General features: G+C 35.3%; 1 protein-coding gene across 1 annotated transcript in view; it reads left to right on the top strand.

The window, feature by feature from the left end:
- CDS1 (CDP-diacylglycerol synthase 1) overlaps positions 1–18,565 on the top strand; it is a 72,182-nt gene that overhangs the window by 44,580 nt on the left and 9,037 nt on the right. The window contains exons 6-11 of the mRNA XM_043572270.1: positions 8,316–8,374; positions 10,065–10,147; positions 11,422–11,509; positions 13,914–13,982; positions 16,581–16,733; positions 18,195–18,314. Of these exons, the coding sequence (XP_043428205.1) occupies positions 8,316–8,374; positions 10,065–10,147; positions 11,422–11,509; positions 13,914–13,982; positions 16,581–16,733; positions 18,195–18,314 (572 nt within the window). The remainder of the gene's footprint in view (positions 1–8,315; positions 8,375–10,064; positions 10,148–11,421; positions 11,510–13,913; positions 13,983–16,580; positions 16,734–18,194; positions 18,315–18,565) is intronic.

Here is an 18,565-nt window from a genome sequence, read left to right as displayed (position 1 = left end):
GCTTAACTAACTGAGCCACCCTAGGCACCCCAGTATAATGTATTTTTACACATTTAAGCATAAAACATATACATAGCTTTATGGTTGTGTATGAAAAAATAAATTTATGTGTTTCTTTTTCAGATTGTTCTTTAAAAATAATATTCCTTAGATATTCTAGGAAAATATACCCTCGCCAAATTCAGAAAATTATATTATCTTAATGTATCTTAAGAGTCAGACAATTATTGGGGCGCCTGGGTGGCGCAGTCGGTTAAGCGTCCGACTTCAGCCAGGTCACGATCTTGCGGTCCGTGAGTTCGAGCCCCGCGTCGGGCTCTGGGCTGATGGCTCAGAGCCTGGAGCCTGTTTCCGATTCTGTGTCTCCCTCTCTCTCTGCCCCTCGCCCATTCATGCTCTGTCTCTCTCTGTCCCAAAAATAAATAAACATTGAAAAAAAAAATTAAAAAAAAAAAAAAGAGTCAGACAATTATAGCCTTTATTAAAGCACCATAAAAAGCTGCGTGTTACTGGTGATTTAACAGTGAAATTGGACCAGGTAAAAGTGAGTTACCAAGACTGTCCTAGATAAAATCACCATTAGGAAAATATTGAATAATTCTGTTAGTGATTTTGTTTGAAGAAATGCTTAAGGGTGAATGGTGTTATATTATCTAAAAAATGAGAAAACCATACATGTGAGAGTGGTATTTGTGAGGCAGTAATTCACAGTTAATGATGTTGAGAAGTTCCCACGGTTGTGCTGGGAGAGTCAGAGGGGTCCGTTTGGACAGAAGTAGAGCTTCCAGAAACATCTGTCTTGTCTCTGCTCAGCTCTTACCCATTAGCCTCTACACCACGTCCGATTTACATTTGCCTCTGTGAACCAATAGCATAAAACAGCACAGAAATTGCATTGTTACTTGAGCCACAAAATAAGTCTACCTGTTAGAGAATAAAATCTTAAAAGCAATAATAATTACTAAAGAGGTTCTTTATGCTACTGGTGATTTCAAAGCCATGAATTTCATGTTTTAATCTGTACCTCCTCCCAGTTTCTTTCTTTGTCTCAAGAAAGTGACCTAGGGCTTTCAGTTGTGCTTCCGTTTGAAGACGTTCCCATGTTTATCTTGCAGTTCAGTCAGTCACATTAACTCCATAGGTGACACATAGGAGGTGAGATAGGATCTGGGAGCCAGTATGTATTTTCTTCCTTTGTCATTTTCCTTTACACTGACATTTCGAATTAGCTTTCAAAAAATAGCTAAAGGAAGCTGCTGGTTGATTATTTACTCTGGTCAGTGTAGTATCCACCTTGGTTGCTCTAGTAGGTAGAATGGCCTTGGTAAATATAACTTAGATATATGAAAGCTAGTGTTTATTTCATATGGGATAGATTACCTGACAATTCGTTTTCTATCTTGGGGAACTCACAGTAAGGATATCGTAGAATAGAATGCATGGATGGCACTTAACTGAAGTTAAACTTAATTTATGTATTTGCAATATCTACTTCTGTAAAGGAATATTTCTCTTTAGAAGTTTACTGATATCTTAGGCAAAAAGTGCTTCCCGTTGCGTCTCCTTATTTTGTATATGATTATTTCACTGAATTAGGTATAATTTTTATTTAGTAAAATGTTATTGTAATAAATTTGTGGGATATAAACATAAACCCAAACACATTTGCTGCTTGTAAATCTTTAAATTATTAAGAATATTATGTTTTACTACAGTTATAATATGGTTCTGAGAAGTATCAAGTCATTCTTAACCTGAATCTTACTAATAAGGATTTATGGAGCCACATGGCTCTTCAGAGTCCATAGGATCTGAGGGTTTAACTGTTTTGTAGCCCTGTGATTTTCAGTTAATAAAGTCCTTTGTGCATTTTTCTTCATACATAAAATGAAGATAATAATAGATACTTACCATCATAAGGATGTTAGAAGCATTAAATGAGGTGATATTTGCAAAATGCTTAAATGAGAGCCTGAAACATAATAAGTGTTCAGTAGATGTTAGCTGCCATATAATTAGTATTAATTTTTGGTCTTATGTAGAGATTACAACATTCTGTACATACACCTGATGGACTGATAAAGCAAGTACGTTTTTTTTTTCATATTTTGTGTTTTTTTAATATAGTTGACACACAATATTATATTAGTTTCAGGTGTACAACAAAGTGATTTGATAAGTTTATATCCTATGCTATGCTCACCACAAGTATAGCTACCATTTGTCACCATACAATGCTATTACAATATCACTGACTATATTTCTTATGCTGTGCCTTTTATTCCTGTGACTTACTCATGCCATGAGTGGAAGCCTATATCTCCCACCCACCTTCACACACTTTGCCCATTCTCCCACCACCTTCCTTCTATTAACTGTCAATTTATTTTCTGTATTTGTAGGTCAGATTCTGGGTTTTTGCTTATTTACTCATTTGTTGTTGTTAGATTCCACATATGAATATAATTATATGGCATTTGTCTTCCTCTGACTTATTTCACTTACCATAATACTCTAGGTCTATCCATGTTGTTGCAGTGGGAAGAGCTCGTCCTTTTTATGGCCGAGTAATATTCCTGTGTGTGTGTGTGTGTGTGTGTGTGTGTGTGTGTGTGTGTGTACATACGTATATAGCCACATTGCCACATATTCCTAACCTGTCTATTGATGGACACTTACGTTCCTTCCATGTCTTGGCTATTGTAAATAATGCTGCCATAAACATAGGGTGCATGTATCTTTTCAAATTAGTGTCTTTCTTTTCTTTGGGTAAATACCCATTAGTGGAATTTTTGATTCATGTGGTATTCCTATTTTTAATTTTTTGAGGAACCTTCATACTGTTTTAGACAGTGGCTGTAACAATTTATACTCCCATCAACAGTGTATGAGGGTTTCTTTTTCTCCATATCCTTGCCAGTGCTTGTTATTTCTTGTCTTTTTAATTTGAGCCATTCTAATGGGTATGAGGCGATAGCTTGTTGTGGTTTTGATTTGCATTTCCCCGATTATTAGTTACGTTGAGCACTTTTTCAGTGTGTTAGAAAAATGTCTGTTCAGGTCCTGAATTTTTTTAATTGGATTGTTTGTGTTCTTTTGGTGTTGAGTTGTAGAAGTTCTTTATATATTTTGGATACTAACCCTTTATTGGATAAATCATTTGCAAATATCTTTTCCCATTCAGTAGGTCTCCTTTTATATTGCTGATGGTTTCCTTTGCTGTACAAAAGCTTTTTATTTCGTAGTCCCAGTAGTTTACTTTTGCTTTTGTTTCCCTTGCCTTAGGAGACACATCTAGAAAAATATTGCTATGGCTGATGTCAGAGAAGTTACTGCCTGTGCTTTCTTCTAGGATTTTAATGATTTCAGGTCTCACATTTAGGTCTTAAATCCATTTTGAGTTTATTTTTGTGTATGGTGTTAAGAAATGGTCTAGTTTCTTTTGTATGTTTGCATGTCCAATTTTTCCCAGATCTGTTTATTGAAGAGACTATCTTTTCCCATTTTATATGTTTGCTTCCTTTGTCATAGATTAATTGACCATATAATCAGGAATTTATTTCTGGTGTCCCTATTCTGTTCCATTGATCTATATGTCTGTTTTTGTGTCAGTACTATACCGTTTTGATTACTGCAGCTTTGTATAGTATATCTTGAAACCTGGGAGTATGATACCTCCAGCCTTTTTTTCCCCCCCTCAAGATTACTTTGGCTATTTGGGGTCTTTTGAGGTTCCATACAAATTTTAGTACTATTTGTTCCAGTTCTGCGAAGAATGCTTGGTATTTTGGTATTTTGGTAGGAATTGCATTGAATCTGTAGATTGATTGGGGTAATATGGACATTTTAACAATATGAATTATGATCCATGAGCATGGAATATCTTTACATTTGTTTATGTTATCTTCAATTATTTTCATCAGTGGTTATAATTTTCAGAGTACAGGTCTTTCACATCTTTGGTTAAATTTATTTCTAGGTATTTTATTCTTTCTGGTGCAACTGTAAATGGTCTTGTTTTCTTTTTTTAAATTTTTTTTTTTTCAACGTTTATTTATTTTTGGGACAGAGAGAGACAGAGCATGAATGGGGGAGGGGCAGAGAGAGAGGGAGACACAGAATCGGAAACAGGCTCCAGGCTCCGAGTCATCAGCCCAGAGCCGGACGCGGGGCTCGAACTCGCCGACCGCGAGATCGTGACCTGGCTGAAGCCGGACGCTTAACCGACTGTGCCACCCAGGCGCCCCTGGTCTTGTTTTCTTAATTTCTTTTTCTGCTACTTCATTATTGGTGGACAGAAACACTATTGATTTCTAGGCATTAATTTAATATCCTGTAACTTTACTGAATTCATTTATTACTTCTGGTAGTATTTGGGTGGGGTCTTTAGGATCTCCTGTATATAGTATCATGTCTTGATCCCCGTTTAACCTCTTAACCAATATGGATGCCTCTTCTTTCTTTTTCTTGTCTGATTGCTGTGGCTTGGACTTCCAGTACCATGTTGAATAAAAGTGGGGAGCATGGACATCCTTGTCTTGTTTGTGATCTTAGAGGAAAAACTCACAGTTTTTCCCCATTGAGTGTGATGTTAGCTGTAGGGTGTGTGTGTGTGTGTGTGTGTGTGTGTGTGTGTGTGTGTACACATACATACTCTAACCCTACTTTGTTGAGACTTTATCATTAATGGATGTTGGGTTTTGTCAAATGCTTTGCAACTATTGAGATGATCATATGATTTTTGTCCTTCATTTTATTGATGATGGTGTATATCTTGTTGGTTGATTAGTTAATATTGAACCATCCTTGCATTTCTGTAATAAATCCCCCTTGATCCTGGTGAATCTTTATAATGTATTGTTGTTGTATGTGGTTTGCTAATATTTTATTGGGGATTTTTGCATCTGTGTTCAGGAAGGTTGGCCTGTAGTTTTTGGTTTTTTTGTGTGATGTCTTTGTCTGATTTTTGTGTAAGGTGTTTGTGTTTGGTGTTGAGTTGTAGAAGTTCTTTACAAATGCTGGCTTTGTAGAATATATTTGGACATTTTTCTTCTATTTTTTGAGATAGTTTGAGGAGAATAGGTATTAAATGTTTTCTGAATGTGAGTCTGTCTAGTCCAGAACTTTAATTTTTTGGTAGTTTTTTACTAGTGATTCAATTTCTTATAATCAGTTTCTTTGGATTTTCTATTTCTTCCTGTTTAGTTTTATATATTTTTTTAATTTTTTTTATTTAAAAAAAAATTTTTTTTTTAACGTTTATTTATTTTTGAGACAGAGACAGAGCATGAACGGGGGAGGGGCAGAGAGAGAGGGAGACACAGAATCGGAAACAGGCTCCAGGTTCTGAGCCATCAGCCCAGAGCCTGACGCGGGGCTCGAACTCCCGGACCGCGAGATCGTGACCTGGCTGAAGTCGGACGCTCAACCGACTGTGCCACCCAGGCGCCCCACTTCCTGTTTAGTTTCAGAAGATTGTGTATTTCTAGAAATTTATCCATTTCATCTATCCATTTCTTCTAGATTGTCTTATTCGTTGGCATATAATTTTTCATAGTATTCTCTTATAATCCTTCGTGTTTCTCTAGTTTTAGCTGTTACTCCTCTCTTGTTTCTGATTTATGTATTTGGGTCTTTTCTCTTTTTTTTCTTTATGAGTCTGGCTAAGGATGTATCTTAATATTGTTTATTTTTTCAAAGAACCAGTTCTTGGTTTCACTGACTTTTTTTTCTACTGTGGTTTTTAGTCTCTATGTCACTTATTTCTGCTCTGCTCTTTATTGTTTCCTTTTTTCCTACTCACCTTGGGCTTTGCTTGTTCTTCTTCTAGTTCCTTTAGGTGAAGGTTAGGTTATTTATTTGAGCTTTCTTCTTTCTTGAGGTAGCCCCTTATCACTATGTATTTTCCTCTTAGAACTACTTTCACTGTGTTCCAAACATTTTGGATCATTGTGTTTTCATTTTCATTTGTCTCCATGTATTTTTTTTTTAATTTCTTCTTTGATTTCCTTTGGCCCATTAGTTGTTAGGATCATATTGTTTAGCCTCCATATGTTTGTGTTGTTTCCATTTTTTCCTTGTGATTTACTTCTAGTTTCATACCATTGTGATTGGAAAAGATACATGGTCTCAGTCTTCTTAAATTTATTGAGGTTTGTTTTGTGGCCTAATATGTGCTCTATTCTGGAGAGGTTCCAAGTGCACTTAAAAAGAATGTGTATTCTGTTGTTTTTAGATGGAATGTTCTGTATGTATCTCTTATGTCTATCTGGTCCCATGTGTCGTTCAAAGGCACTGTTTCCTTTGTTGATTTTCTGCCTGGATGATCTATCCATTGATGTAACTGGTGTGTTAAAGTCCTTCAATATTATTGAATTACCATCAGTTTTTCCCTTTGTGTCCATTAATATTTGCTTTAGGTGCTCCAGTGTTAGGTGTATAGATGTTTATAATTGGTATATCCTCATGTTGGATTGACCCCTTTATCATTATATAATGCCCTTCTCTGTCTCTTGTTATTCTTTGTTTTAAAGTCTACTTTGTTTGATATAAGTATTGCTATGCTGGCTTTTTTTTTTCCCCACTTATGTTTGCATGGTAGATGTTCCCATCTCTTCCTTTTCAGTCTGTATGTGTCTTTATTTTTTTTTTTATGTTTATTTATTTTGAGAGAGAATGAGTGGGGGTGAAGCAGACAGAGAGGGAGAGAGAGTCCCAAGCAGGCTCTGCACTGTCAGCACAGACTCTGACATGGATCTTGATCCTACAAACCAGAAGATCATGACCTGAGCCTAAATCAAGAGTCGGATGCTTAAATGACTGAGCTACCCAGGCACCTCCCCCATATGTATCTTTAGATCTGAGGTGAATTGCTTGTAAGCAGCACACAGAGGGGCCTCTTTTCTTTATACATTCTGTCATCCTATGTCTTTTGATTGGAACATTTAGGCCATTTACATTTAAAGTAATTGTTGATAGATATTGCCATTTTATTACTTTTTTTCTGGCTGTTTTTGTATTTCTTCTCTATTCCTTCTTGCTCTCCTTCTTTGTGATTGATACGTTTCAATAGTCTTATGTTTGACTTTCTTTCTCTTTGTTTACTGTGTTGATTACAGATCTTAGGTTTGTGGTTATCATGAGATTCATATATAACATTCTAAGTAGCAGTCTACATTAATTTAATGGTCATTTAAGTTCAAACACATTCTTTTTTTTTTTTTAATTTTTTTTTCAACATTTTTTATTTATTTTTGGGACAGAGAGAGACAGAGCATGAACAGGGGAGGGGCAGAGAGAGAGGGAGACACAGAATCGGAAACAGGCTCCAGGCCATCAGCCCAGAGCCTGACGCGGGGCTCGAACTCACGGACTGTGAGATCGTGACCTGGCTGAAGTCGGACGCTTAACCGACTGTGCCACCCAGGCGCCCCTCAAACACATTCTTTAAAAAAAAACAACAGAAAAAGAAACAAACACCTTTTCTTTTCCTTTTTTTTTACTCCCCCCCATGTATTATATGTATGTGATCATATTTTACATCTTTTTATTCATAATTTTCTTATGTTTACTTATGGTAATTTCTTTTCTACTTAAGGAGGCCCCTTTAATACTTCTTGTAAGACTCTTTTATCTTCTGTTTGGGAGACTCTTTATCATTTCTTTAAATTTAAATGATATACTTGCCAGATAGAGTATTCTTGGTTGTATGATTTTTCCTTTCAGCACGTTGAATATGTCATGCCACTCCCTTCTGGCCTGCAAAGTTCTGGCTGAAAAATCAGCTGATAGCCTTATAGGTTTTCCCTTGGAGGTAACTTTGTTTCTCTCTGCGTAGATAACTTTTATTCAGCTGAAATTCAAGATCTGTTTTTTCATGTTCACATATTTGCAAGAGACTAATTCTCTTAATGCAGGGGATGTTTATTGAATTTATATCATGGAATATAGTAGGCATTTTGGAGAATACAAGATCATTTCACTCAAGAAGCTTTTATTTAAAATGCTTATTATAAGGGGCACCTGGATGGCTCAGTAGGTTATGTGTTGGACTCCTGATCTCAGCTCAGGTATTGAGCTCAGGGCCTTCATTTAGTTCAAGCCCCACATTGGGCTCCAAACTGGACATGAAACCTACCTAAAAAAATAAAAATAAAAATAAAAAAAATAAAATGCTTAATATGAGTAGGAGAGGTGACCTATGAGTAAGTGCTAAACTATATCTAGAAGTGGTTCAGAAAATTGGCTTATTTGAGCTGGTGAATCTTACATTTTGTAACAAATTGCACAAGCGCATGTGTTTTGTTCTTGAACAGGTTTCTGCATGTTTGTGCTGAGCTTGGTGAAGAAACATTATCGTCTGCAGTTTTATATGGTCTGTATTAACTATTATTCTGTAGTTACTGTATATAATAAAAACACTCACCTTTAATTTTTTTTTTTCTGTAGTGAGTAGATCTAATCTGCTAGTTGGTGTTTTGCCTAACGTGGGGGCATTTCAGTTTTGGTTGACTATTAAATACACAAGGTTTAAGTTGTAAAGTTTTTGAAGGTTTAAAAATTTTAACTGTTTTCAAAGTTTCCCAAACTCTTTCTTTGAATATTTTCAAAGCCTGTAAAATGAAAATCAAATATTTGAAGCATGTTCATAGTCTCCTGAACAGTTAGTAAGGAAAACACATACCATGTTTTTCTAGAGAAAGTATCTATGTTTATTTGTTGTTAGCCTGAGCATAAAGAGAACAGAACATATATTTTCTTGGTAGTTGTGGTTAGTCACACAGTTGATTGCATAATTCTTTTTGCCCTAAGGTGTTTTTTTTGCACTGTATCATTGAAGTATGTTCAGTGTTTAATGAAATTTATCACTGTGCATTATGAACTTATTTTCTTAAAAGCTGGCCAATTATAAGATTGTAAAATGCAAAATTTACATTTTACAAAATTTACATTTACAATGGTATTTAAATCTGTGAATTTATGTGTTAGGCTTATTTTGGATTTGGATATATTTCCTATTCTTTATCCTTTGCTTTTCTCCATTAAGACATTCTATTGAGCATCTTCACTGGGAAGCTAGAATTTCTTACATTTCTAATTTCTGGGGATCTTGAGAGGAGATTAAAATTCTCCATAAGAATCTAGAAATCATCAAGACAAGTTAGAAATAATAGAATGTGCTATGAAAATATAAATGGTGCCTACTGAAAAAAATTAAATACACGTTTTGAAGAAACCAGGATAAAAAGAATTGGATCTTTTATACAGATAAAAAACAAAACAAAACAACTAATATATTATTTGCCAAAATGGGAAATAAGTTATGAATAAATCAAAATATTAAGAATTATCAACATTTTATAAATTCTAATCAAAATTGTAAGACAAACATATAGAAACATTAGTTTTTTTCATTCATATTGTCCTCATACTGATGATGCTAAAAATTACTAAAGTGACATTTCTCAGGCTAGATGGACTTGATGAGACACACAAGTCTTTGAAAATCTGAAATCAAATACTGTCATTGAATAGTGCTGTGAAGACCAGTTTTCGAGAATGAAGAGCTGGCACTTAAGGGTAATTGGTCCCTGCTGGTTTGAGTTATTTGAAGTCAGAAATAACTCCTAATGGGAAAAAGCTACCATAGTGAATTCTGAAAGAAAAATCATTTTTAGCATTTTTAATAACTGCAGAATGCCAAGGAAAATGTTTCTCTCTAAATTCTGAAACAACCACCATAACTTTCTCATTATCATTTTAACTAATGACTCAAGATTATTGTATATTTTGTATATGTTTTTAAATTTAGTAGTGTATCAATACTGTTAGCTTTCTATTTGTGTATGAATTAAGATTACTTTGTTAAATGTCTTCATGGTTTTAAGGTTCCAGTAGGAACCAAAATGAATATAATTTACTAACAGCATTTATTCTGTATGACCCTACCTTTTAAAATTTGACTGAAAGTCATGCTAGAAACTTGTGTTTCAAAATTGCTATTGCTCCAGGGCTGCACTGATGAGTTGTGTTCACTAATTGTTTTGTTCTTGGGCTATTAACAGTTCGCGTGGACTCATGTCACTTTACTGATAACAGTTACCCAGTCACATCTTGTCATCCAAAATCTGTTTGAAGGCATGATATGGTAAGGGGACAGTGTTATGCTGCTTTGTATTTATATCCTAGCCTTTTTAAAGCTCTTTCACATTGGACAGTGTCTTTCAGATTTCTACTAAAATGTGCTCTCTGTTGTTGCTCTATTTCATTAAAATGTCTTCCTGAGTTTTGCTTACCATTTGACACCTGAAGACAAATGCTTTGTTAACAACTTGAAAACCCTTCTTATTCGGGTTCCAAATAAAATGCAGGAAGTCTTCCTAAAAGCTCCCACAATTAATTAACATTTTCGGGTGTTACTGCACCTTAGTGTGCCTTTTTACAAAGCACACATAGACTTTAAAAAGAGTATATTATTTTTGTGGAATGCAAAAAGTACATGAATGTTTGCTTGTCAGCAAACAGAATGCTGGCCATGTATTTTCTCTGGGTGAAAGTTGGGTAGGTTTTACTCTGCCTTTACACAGGAGTAGGTGTCCAGATTTCAGATGGAGTTACTTGCTACATAGCAGTGCCTTGCAGATTCAGAAAGCATTTTTGTTTAAAATTACGAAAGTTATTACTTAAAAATCAGAGTGGAGAAAAACTTACGCTTTAAGAAATCTGACCATATTTTCCCTGCGTTCTTTTAAGTCCATTAATTAAAATCTTTTAGAGGTGATAGGTTTTGTCAAAATAAAACCCTTTACAGCTCTGTGTTTTAATTTGTTTATACTGAGGTGTGTGTATAACAAAGATTGTCTTCCATATGCAGACTTTTAATTGATGGGGAGCAGTTACTGAAATTAGTAGGTTCTGTACAATTAGTAGGGTTTAATGTAACTATAGGCTAAGATAGAATTGAAATTGATAATTATTCCTGAAAAAGAATTTTTATTAAGAGCTTGGTATAAATTTATGAAGATTATACTGTGTCTAAACAGATGACTTATTTCCATTTTGAAAGACTGCTTTTTAAATTCTTTGTTCTATTTATAACTTGCTCCTCATAAAAGTAAAATTTGAAAGTTTATAGCTATAGAAATGGATTGCTTAATATTAAAATTAAATTGATTATTTAATATTTTCCTTAGCAATATTCTCCTGGTATGTTAGTTTATTTATAGATTTTGCTCTGCTGAATTGCTTAGTGGGAAAATTTACTTGATACTTATTGTTTCTACTAATGTTTTGGCAAGTGTTATGTTCTGGATGAGGCTGCAATATAATCCAAAGGGCTATTGGATTGGTTCAATATGAGTCATAAACCTATATAAATGTTTGCCACTTAATCATATGGACTTTTTTCTGATTTTTTTTAAGGTTCCTTGTTCCAATATCAAGTGTTATTTGCAATGACATAACTGCTTACCTTTTTGGATTTTTTTTTGGGAGGACTCCATTAATTAAGGTAATGGAACAACATCACAAGCAAGCCATTACCATAACCTTAAAGATTAGCCACTGGAGAAGATCTCCAACAATTTGGTGCTGTTGCACATTTTTATTTCTGAGGTGCTTTGATTTTCCTTAGCTGTGCTTAACAGCCATAGTGTAGAGGCAGTGAGTCATGTTTCCCAGTGATTCCATGTGGATTCTTAGACAACCTGTTAGCTCCTCAGTAAGGACCTGACTCCATCATTTGTCCTCTGTCTTGTGAAGAAGGCTCATTTCATCTTTCTGCTGGTTTCTTTCTGTTAGCTATAGTGCCATTCTTCTTTCTTCATTCCCCAGCAACCCTACAAACAAGCCTTTCCTAGACTCTGCTCTCCTCTGTCACTGTCTCCTCTATCACCTCCTTTACCAAATTTTTTTTAAAAGTGTACACTTCATCACCTTCCCATAGTCCTGTCCACTTGTAAGACTTTTACACCCAAGCTTATTTTGAAAAAATTTGAGGCCCTACAATAAAATACTGATAATGCATGTAATAAGGAAAGGTTAAGATAAGGGAAAGGAAAATACATGTGAAAAGACCATGTTGTTTTGCCTTAGATTTGGTTCTGCTTACATTCAGTGGAGGCAAAGAAAGAAATGAATTAATGAATTATACAGTGCTCATTTTGGGGAAGAAAGAAACAAACTGATTCCTCATGGAAAAATAGACCTTTTATTAGAACTGATTACCTTTAAACAAACTTTTCGTGTTGGGGCTTTAGATAGGGTTCTCCCCATTCATGTATTATGCAAAGTCTTTAATAATATCCCCAGGAATATTTTGGTTGGCTATTTTGATGTTACTGTATGAAGGCAGTTTGGAGGGACTGGGACAATTGTGCAGATACAAAACCTGTTTGTTAAGTATGATACAAGAGTAGCTTAAGTGTTCCCAGAGGAACACATGGATGTGCCTGTCCTTTAAAAGTCTTCCATAAGTTCTTCCCCATGTAAGAGTCCAGCAGCATACAGCATCAGGCTGAGCTATAGGGAGGGATACAGCAAGCAAGGTATATATATATTTTTTAAAGTTTCTAAAGCTGCTGCAGCATCAGAGCAAGTGATTAAATATTCAAGACTTCTGTACCAGATAAGTTTTTGGCTTAGAAAGCCTTCAGAGAGGCTGTTATGGTTGTAGAGGAATCTTACTGTTTGATTTTGGACACAGATTTCTAGTGAATTTACCAGGCTGGATTAGTTGTATAATATACCCATGTGTGATTAAGCAAGTTAACCCCTAAATCAGTTTTATATAGGTCAATTTAATTTGAGAAGTCATCTTTAAAATAATCAACAGGCACTTTTGAATTTGAGTCAACTACTTCATGACAGTAATACTGAATCATCCTAGGAAATTGTCTCTGTGGAAGAATTGTTATCAGATTTGTCAAGAAACCATTTCTGTCAACACTTTGGCTTTGGGTTTTATGAACATCCATTAGGACAAAAGGTCTATAAAGAGATCATGTAGATTAGCCTGTCACCTGTTTCTGTCTGCAGAAACTTCTGTCTGATATTTATTTGGCTTCTGTCCCCACCCATCCACTGAAAGAGTCATCACAGAGGCCATCAGTGATCTCCCCATACATCAGTCCTTATCATATAGGGCACCTCAGGCAGTTAGAGCTGTGCACTCCCAAATCTTTTCCTCCTGCCCCTGCATCACTGATTTCCAAACTTTCCTCCAGATTTCTCTGCCTGAATGCCCCATTGACTGAGAAACAATAGCCGGAATCTGAAACAGTATCTATTTTTAGAAGCACAACATGTTCCTTTCTTCATGGAGACAGACATAGATTGTGACCCAAGGGAGAAGGATATGTGAATACTTGTGGAGCAAATACTGTATCTGGAGTGTTTTGCCATTTCAGGAAGAGGTCTGTTGAATGCATGGCATTTTTGAGAATATATGAAAATCTCATGTGCTGCAATGTCTGTGTTTTGTTATACTCATTCTTCTATTTTTTGTCAGTAGTAGGTCAATACAGACCATATGTACTTGGAATGACTATATCTCACCCTTACTGCAAGAACCACCCTATTGTGGGGGTTTATATAAGCATAAAAGTCATGGGACGATGATTTCAATATAGAGTTCATAATTCTTTGGGAGAGAAAAAAATAAATCGAGGTTATTTATACAGAAACATATATTCACAGTTTGAGGGTCTAAAATGTGTTAGATATTACTAGAGAAATTTGTACAAATAAATCGGGATCATGGAATGAAGGAAAAAGGTTTGCAAAGCCATTCCATCAAGAAAAAAGTACGGAGAGATGTATAAGGTATTGTGGGAATTCACTGAAAACAATTTGCCATATGTATTTGTGTGTTTTGTGAGTGTAGTAACTTTTTAATTTTATTTGGCCTTTTTTAGTTGTCTCCTAAAAAGACTTGGGAAGGATTCATTGGCGGTTTCTTTTCCACAGTCGTGTTTGGATTCATTGTGAGTTTTACTGAGATGTTTATTTTATTTATATTTTGAAAATGGTGGCAAATTTATCAATCTATTTTGAACCTAAAAAAATTGAACCACAAAATGCTAATAATGTATTTATTGAAACCCATTAAACAGAGCCAATTCTGTACTCCAGTAGTTCTCATCATGGCCTCATATCAGAATTACCTGGGGAGAGGGGTGCCTGAGTGACTCCATTGGTTAAGTGTTCAACTCTTGATTTCAGCTCAGGTCATGATCTCAGGGTTTTGAGATCAAGCCCTACAACAGGCTCCCTATTGGGTGTAGAGCCTGCTTAAGATTCTCTCTCTCTCCCTCTACCCACACCCTCCCTCTTAAGTAAATAAGTAGGGGCACCTGGGTGACTCAGTCAGTTAAGCGTCCAACTTAGCTCAGGTCATAATCTTGTAGTTCATGAGTTTGAGCCTTGTGTTGGGCTCTTTGCTGACAGCTCAGAGCCTGGAGCCTGCTTCAGATTCTGTGTCTCCCTCTCTCTCTGCCCCTCTCCTGCTCATGCTCTGTCACTCTCTCTCAAAAATAAACAAACATTAAAAAAAAAAAACTTTAAAAATATGTAAATACATACATACATACATACATCTTAAAAAAAAAAAAAGAAAAATAGAATTGTCTGCGTTGCTTATACAAAATATATGTCCCAGCCCTATCCCGTCAGTGGACTCCCCGTTAATTCTGACGTACAGCTAGATTTGAGACCCGCTGTTGTGCTGTTGTGTTTGGCAGTTTCTAACAGCTGTTCTGCCTTATGGGGGACACAGGGACACAGGTGCTGGGACAAGTGGTGGCTTTGAGAAAAGCAGAGAATATAAACGATGTTGAAGAACTCTGTCTCCTTAATGCATGCTGGCTAATTGATTTAGTGGGGGTGTTTGCTGCTGTAAACCCAACTTGCAGGAAAAGTTTGATAAAAATAATTGACATTTACTTTTAGCCATGCATAATAGATATTGTTAACATTTTAATAATTAGTGTACAATTATGGAATTTATGTTTGTATTAAAAGAGGTCTCATGAGAATTAATAAAGATACAGTAAAATGGCTGGATAGAAGTATGCAAAAAAAATAACTGGTAGGAAGTTTAATTTTTAAAGAGTCTAGTCCCTGATAGTTCTAGAATATATTCTGTAGCCAGATGTGGAGTAACTGGTAACAACATGGAGCTTTGAGAGGGAGCAAAATACAAATAAGTGGAAATGTGCCAGGTTCCTGGATGGGAATACTACCATAATTGCCCTGTTTAATTCGCAAGTTTAGTTGATTCTCAAGAAAGTGGCAATAGAATTGAGTAAAATTATTCTGATGTTTATGTGGTAGAATACTGGTGAGATAATAATTGATAAATAGAACAACGAAAAGAGATCCAGGCTTGTCCGATGTTTTTACATCACAAAGCAGGTATAATTAGAATATTAAGTTAAATAATACTATAAGAATGTGGTATTAGTATCATTAAAGACTTATTTAGAAATACTACAAGAATAGCCATATCATTAGAAGAAAATAAAGAGCTACTCTATAAGAATATAATGCATGACAAAGTAACAAGGAAGGAAATTACTTACATATATTTTTTAATAAATGATTTTGAGTAAACTGGTTGGAATGGTTGGATTAAATCCATTCCTAGTGTCATATTTGTACATTTGTTAACCATTCTTCAGCAATATAATGGGGCAAATGGCTGCAAAATAAGAGGGTTACTGTTGTCTAGCAATTTAAATTTATAATGAAATATTTTATGTATCTTCTCCCATGGCTGAGGATAGCTAGTTTTAAAAATTGTAGTGATATGGCTATAAGAATACTTTAGTAATAGTTTCCTGGATTGGTTAAAAACAATGGTGTTTTTCACTTATTAGTAATTTTGAATAACCAGTTGTTTACTGTTGAAATTAATATAACCATAATTTATGCAATAAATTTCAGTCCTGTACTCTCTCATCCCTTTATAATTGTTAGCTTCTGCTAACATTCATTATGTGTACTTTAAAAAAGTAAAACCTTGCTGTAAAACAGCAGTTTTCTTTTTCTCTCTTTCCCCTTCCTTCTTTTTGTCGTCGTACAAAGATTGTAAGATCACTGATTTCCAAAACCTTTTTCTTTCTTTCTTTCTTCCTTTCATTCTCTCTGTCTCTCTCCCTCTCTCTCCCCTTCCTCCCTCCATTCCTTCCTTCCTTCCTTCCTTCCTTCCTTCCTTCCTTCCTTCCTTCCTTCACGGAGAGAGGCAGAGGGAAAGAGAGAGAATCTTAAGCAAGGCTCCATGCTCAGCACAGAGCCCAATGCTGGGCTCTGGGATCGTGACCTGAGATGAAATCAAGAGTCAGATGCTCAACTGACTGAGCCCCTCAGGCGCCCGGAAAACCTTTTTGTTTTCTAATGGCTTTTCAGAGTCTTTTATTGGGTCATTTAAGACCATTTAACTTTTAAAATACATAGCAAAATGTGAATGCAAAGAAATTTTGGCATTCTGTCTCTGGTCTTTCTGACACATTATGATAGTTAAGAAATATGATAGACAGGTTTTTTTCATTCAATGTTTCATGGACTCCTGCTTTGTTATTCAGGCTGCCTACATGTTATCCAAATATCAGTACTTCGTCTGCCCAGTGGAATACCGAAGTGATGTAAACTCCTTCGTTACAGAATGTGAACCCTCAGAACTTTTCCAGCTTCAGAGTTATTCACTTCCTCCCTTTCTAAAGGCGGTGTTGAGACGGGTAAGATAAACATAGTTAAGGATCCTGCATCCCAGAGTTTAAGGTTCATTTAAAAATAGGACTAAACTTTTTGCAAGAAATCAATTTGTACAGAATTTTAAATTCAATGATACAGAAGTGGTATCACTGTCTACTTAGCATCAATAATATTTTCTATTCCCTTGTGACTTCCCTTTCTCAAACATAAAATGAATATTACTATCACAAACCAGTTGTCTCTTAGGAATTTACTTGATAATTTGATTACTGATGCTAATTTATCTTGTATTTTTTTTGAAAATATTTTTCAGTATTTCTTAGATTTCTACAAATCAAATGGTTTACAGTGAGCTTCCCTTGTAACTGGTATGAATTGACTCAATTTAAAGCATAATTAAAATTCAGCAGCTCAAAGTCCCTTGATTTTTAGGGGACCTGTACTAGTACAGAAAGCAGCTGCTTCTAAGAAATCAGTTTACCTTCAAAAAGCACACTGTTGGCATTTAAAAGCAATACTGACGTCTCTCACTGAAGGATGTTGACAAGCTGTCTGGTAGAACCCTGCTGATCCATGCCATCAGGATTGGTGGTTGGTTGGTTAAAGTGGGGATGAAACAGGTGTGTACTGTGTACGTGTGTGTATCTGAAATATTTTTAACTAAAATCCACAATTTTGAGGAGCAGATTAACCAGTAAATTATTTCTCTCCTTGAGTGTTCAATGCACGGATTCCAAGAATTGTTTTCAGTGTCCAAGCCATCTGTCATCTGCTGTAAAACTTTTTGACACTACTGATCTTTGCTTTGGGGTAAGGCCTTCACTTTGAGAATGGGTCCAGAGATTGGTGTTCTAAAGAATCTTTCTTAAACCACAGTATTTATGTACTGTCTACAACTTGTAGTTTTAGTTTCTTTAAAATGGAGCAAGAACCAAGCATTTACACAATAATTAGACTGTAGAATTCTTCTCAACTTTTGTTATCTCCTCTCTGAATCTTTTATAACTGTCTTGCTGGTGCTCAATTTGGTGGTCTTTTTGAAAGCAGCTTTGAGACAAAGACCAAATTTCCTTTTATTTTGTCATACAAAATTAAAGTGAAATAAAATACAGAATTAAAATATATAATTACAAAGTTCTACTGGTAAGAAACAAATTCAGAAATCAACTCAACCAATTCTTAGCCTACAGCTCAAGTGTTGTAGAAGTTTCTAGATAAACTAGAGTATCCTATCAACTGCAAGAGTTGAGTGTTCCAAGTGCTGCCAGTATGCCTACGGAGGGAATGGAGAGTGCTGGCTACGTAGAGAATAGTGTTGAGAGCGTACAAAATATTTTTCTCCCACGATCCTGAAAGTTTGTGAAGTTAACAAAAATGTGGCAAATGGTTTGACTTAATATTTATATCTTGGTTCTTAGTTTAGGTGGCATGCTCAAATATAATTTTATTGCAGTTAAACCCTTTCCCCCTTTTTTTCTGTTTAGGAAACAGTGAGCTTGTATCCTTTCCAGATACACAGCATTGCTCTTTCAACATTTGCGTCATTGATTGGCCCTTTTGGAGGCTTCTTTGCCAGTGGATTCAAAAGAGCTTTCAAAATCAAGGTATGTGTTTAGAATCTTTGTTACATTATTAGAGAATTAGAGAATGTAATATAGTTGTAATTTGGTTTTCCCTTGGTCTCTCACATTTAGCCTCTGGGCAAAAACTTTTACATTGTAGTTGTTTTGGCCTCATAGAAATGCTTCCTGGCTAATTTTGGTGTATTCTATCTCATTAAATTTTGGTCAGGTCAGGTTAATACATTTTATTTTTAAGTTTTTTTTTTTAAGTTTATTTATTTTGTGAGAGAGAG

Source organism: Prionailurus bengalensis, chromosome B1 (assembly GCF_016509475.1).
Source record: "Prionailurus bengalensis isolate Pbe53 chromosome B1, Fcat_Pben_1.1_paternal_pri, whole genome shotgun sequence".
In the NCBI taxonomy this organism is placed as follows: domain Eukaryota; kingdom Metazoa; phylum Chordata; class Mammalia; order Carnivora; family Felidae; genus Prionailurus; species Prionailurus bengalensis.
Note: the sequence above shows the minus strand (reverse complement) of the source record. Positions and strands in the feature narration are given on the sequence as shown.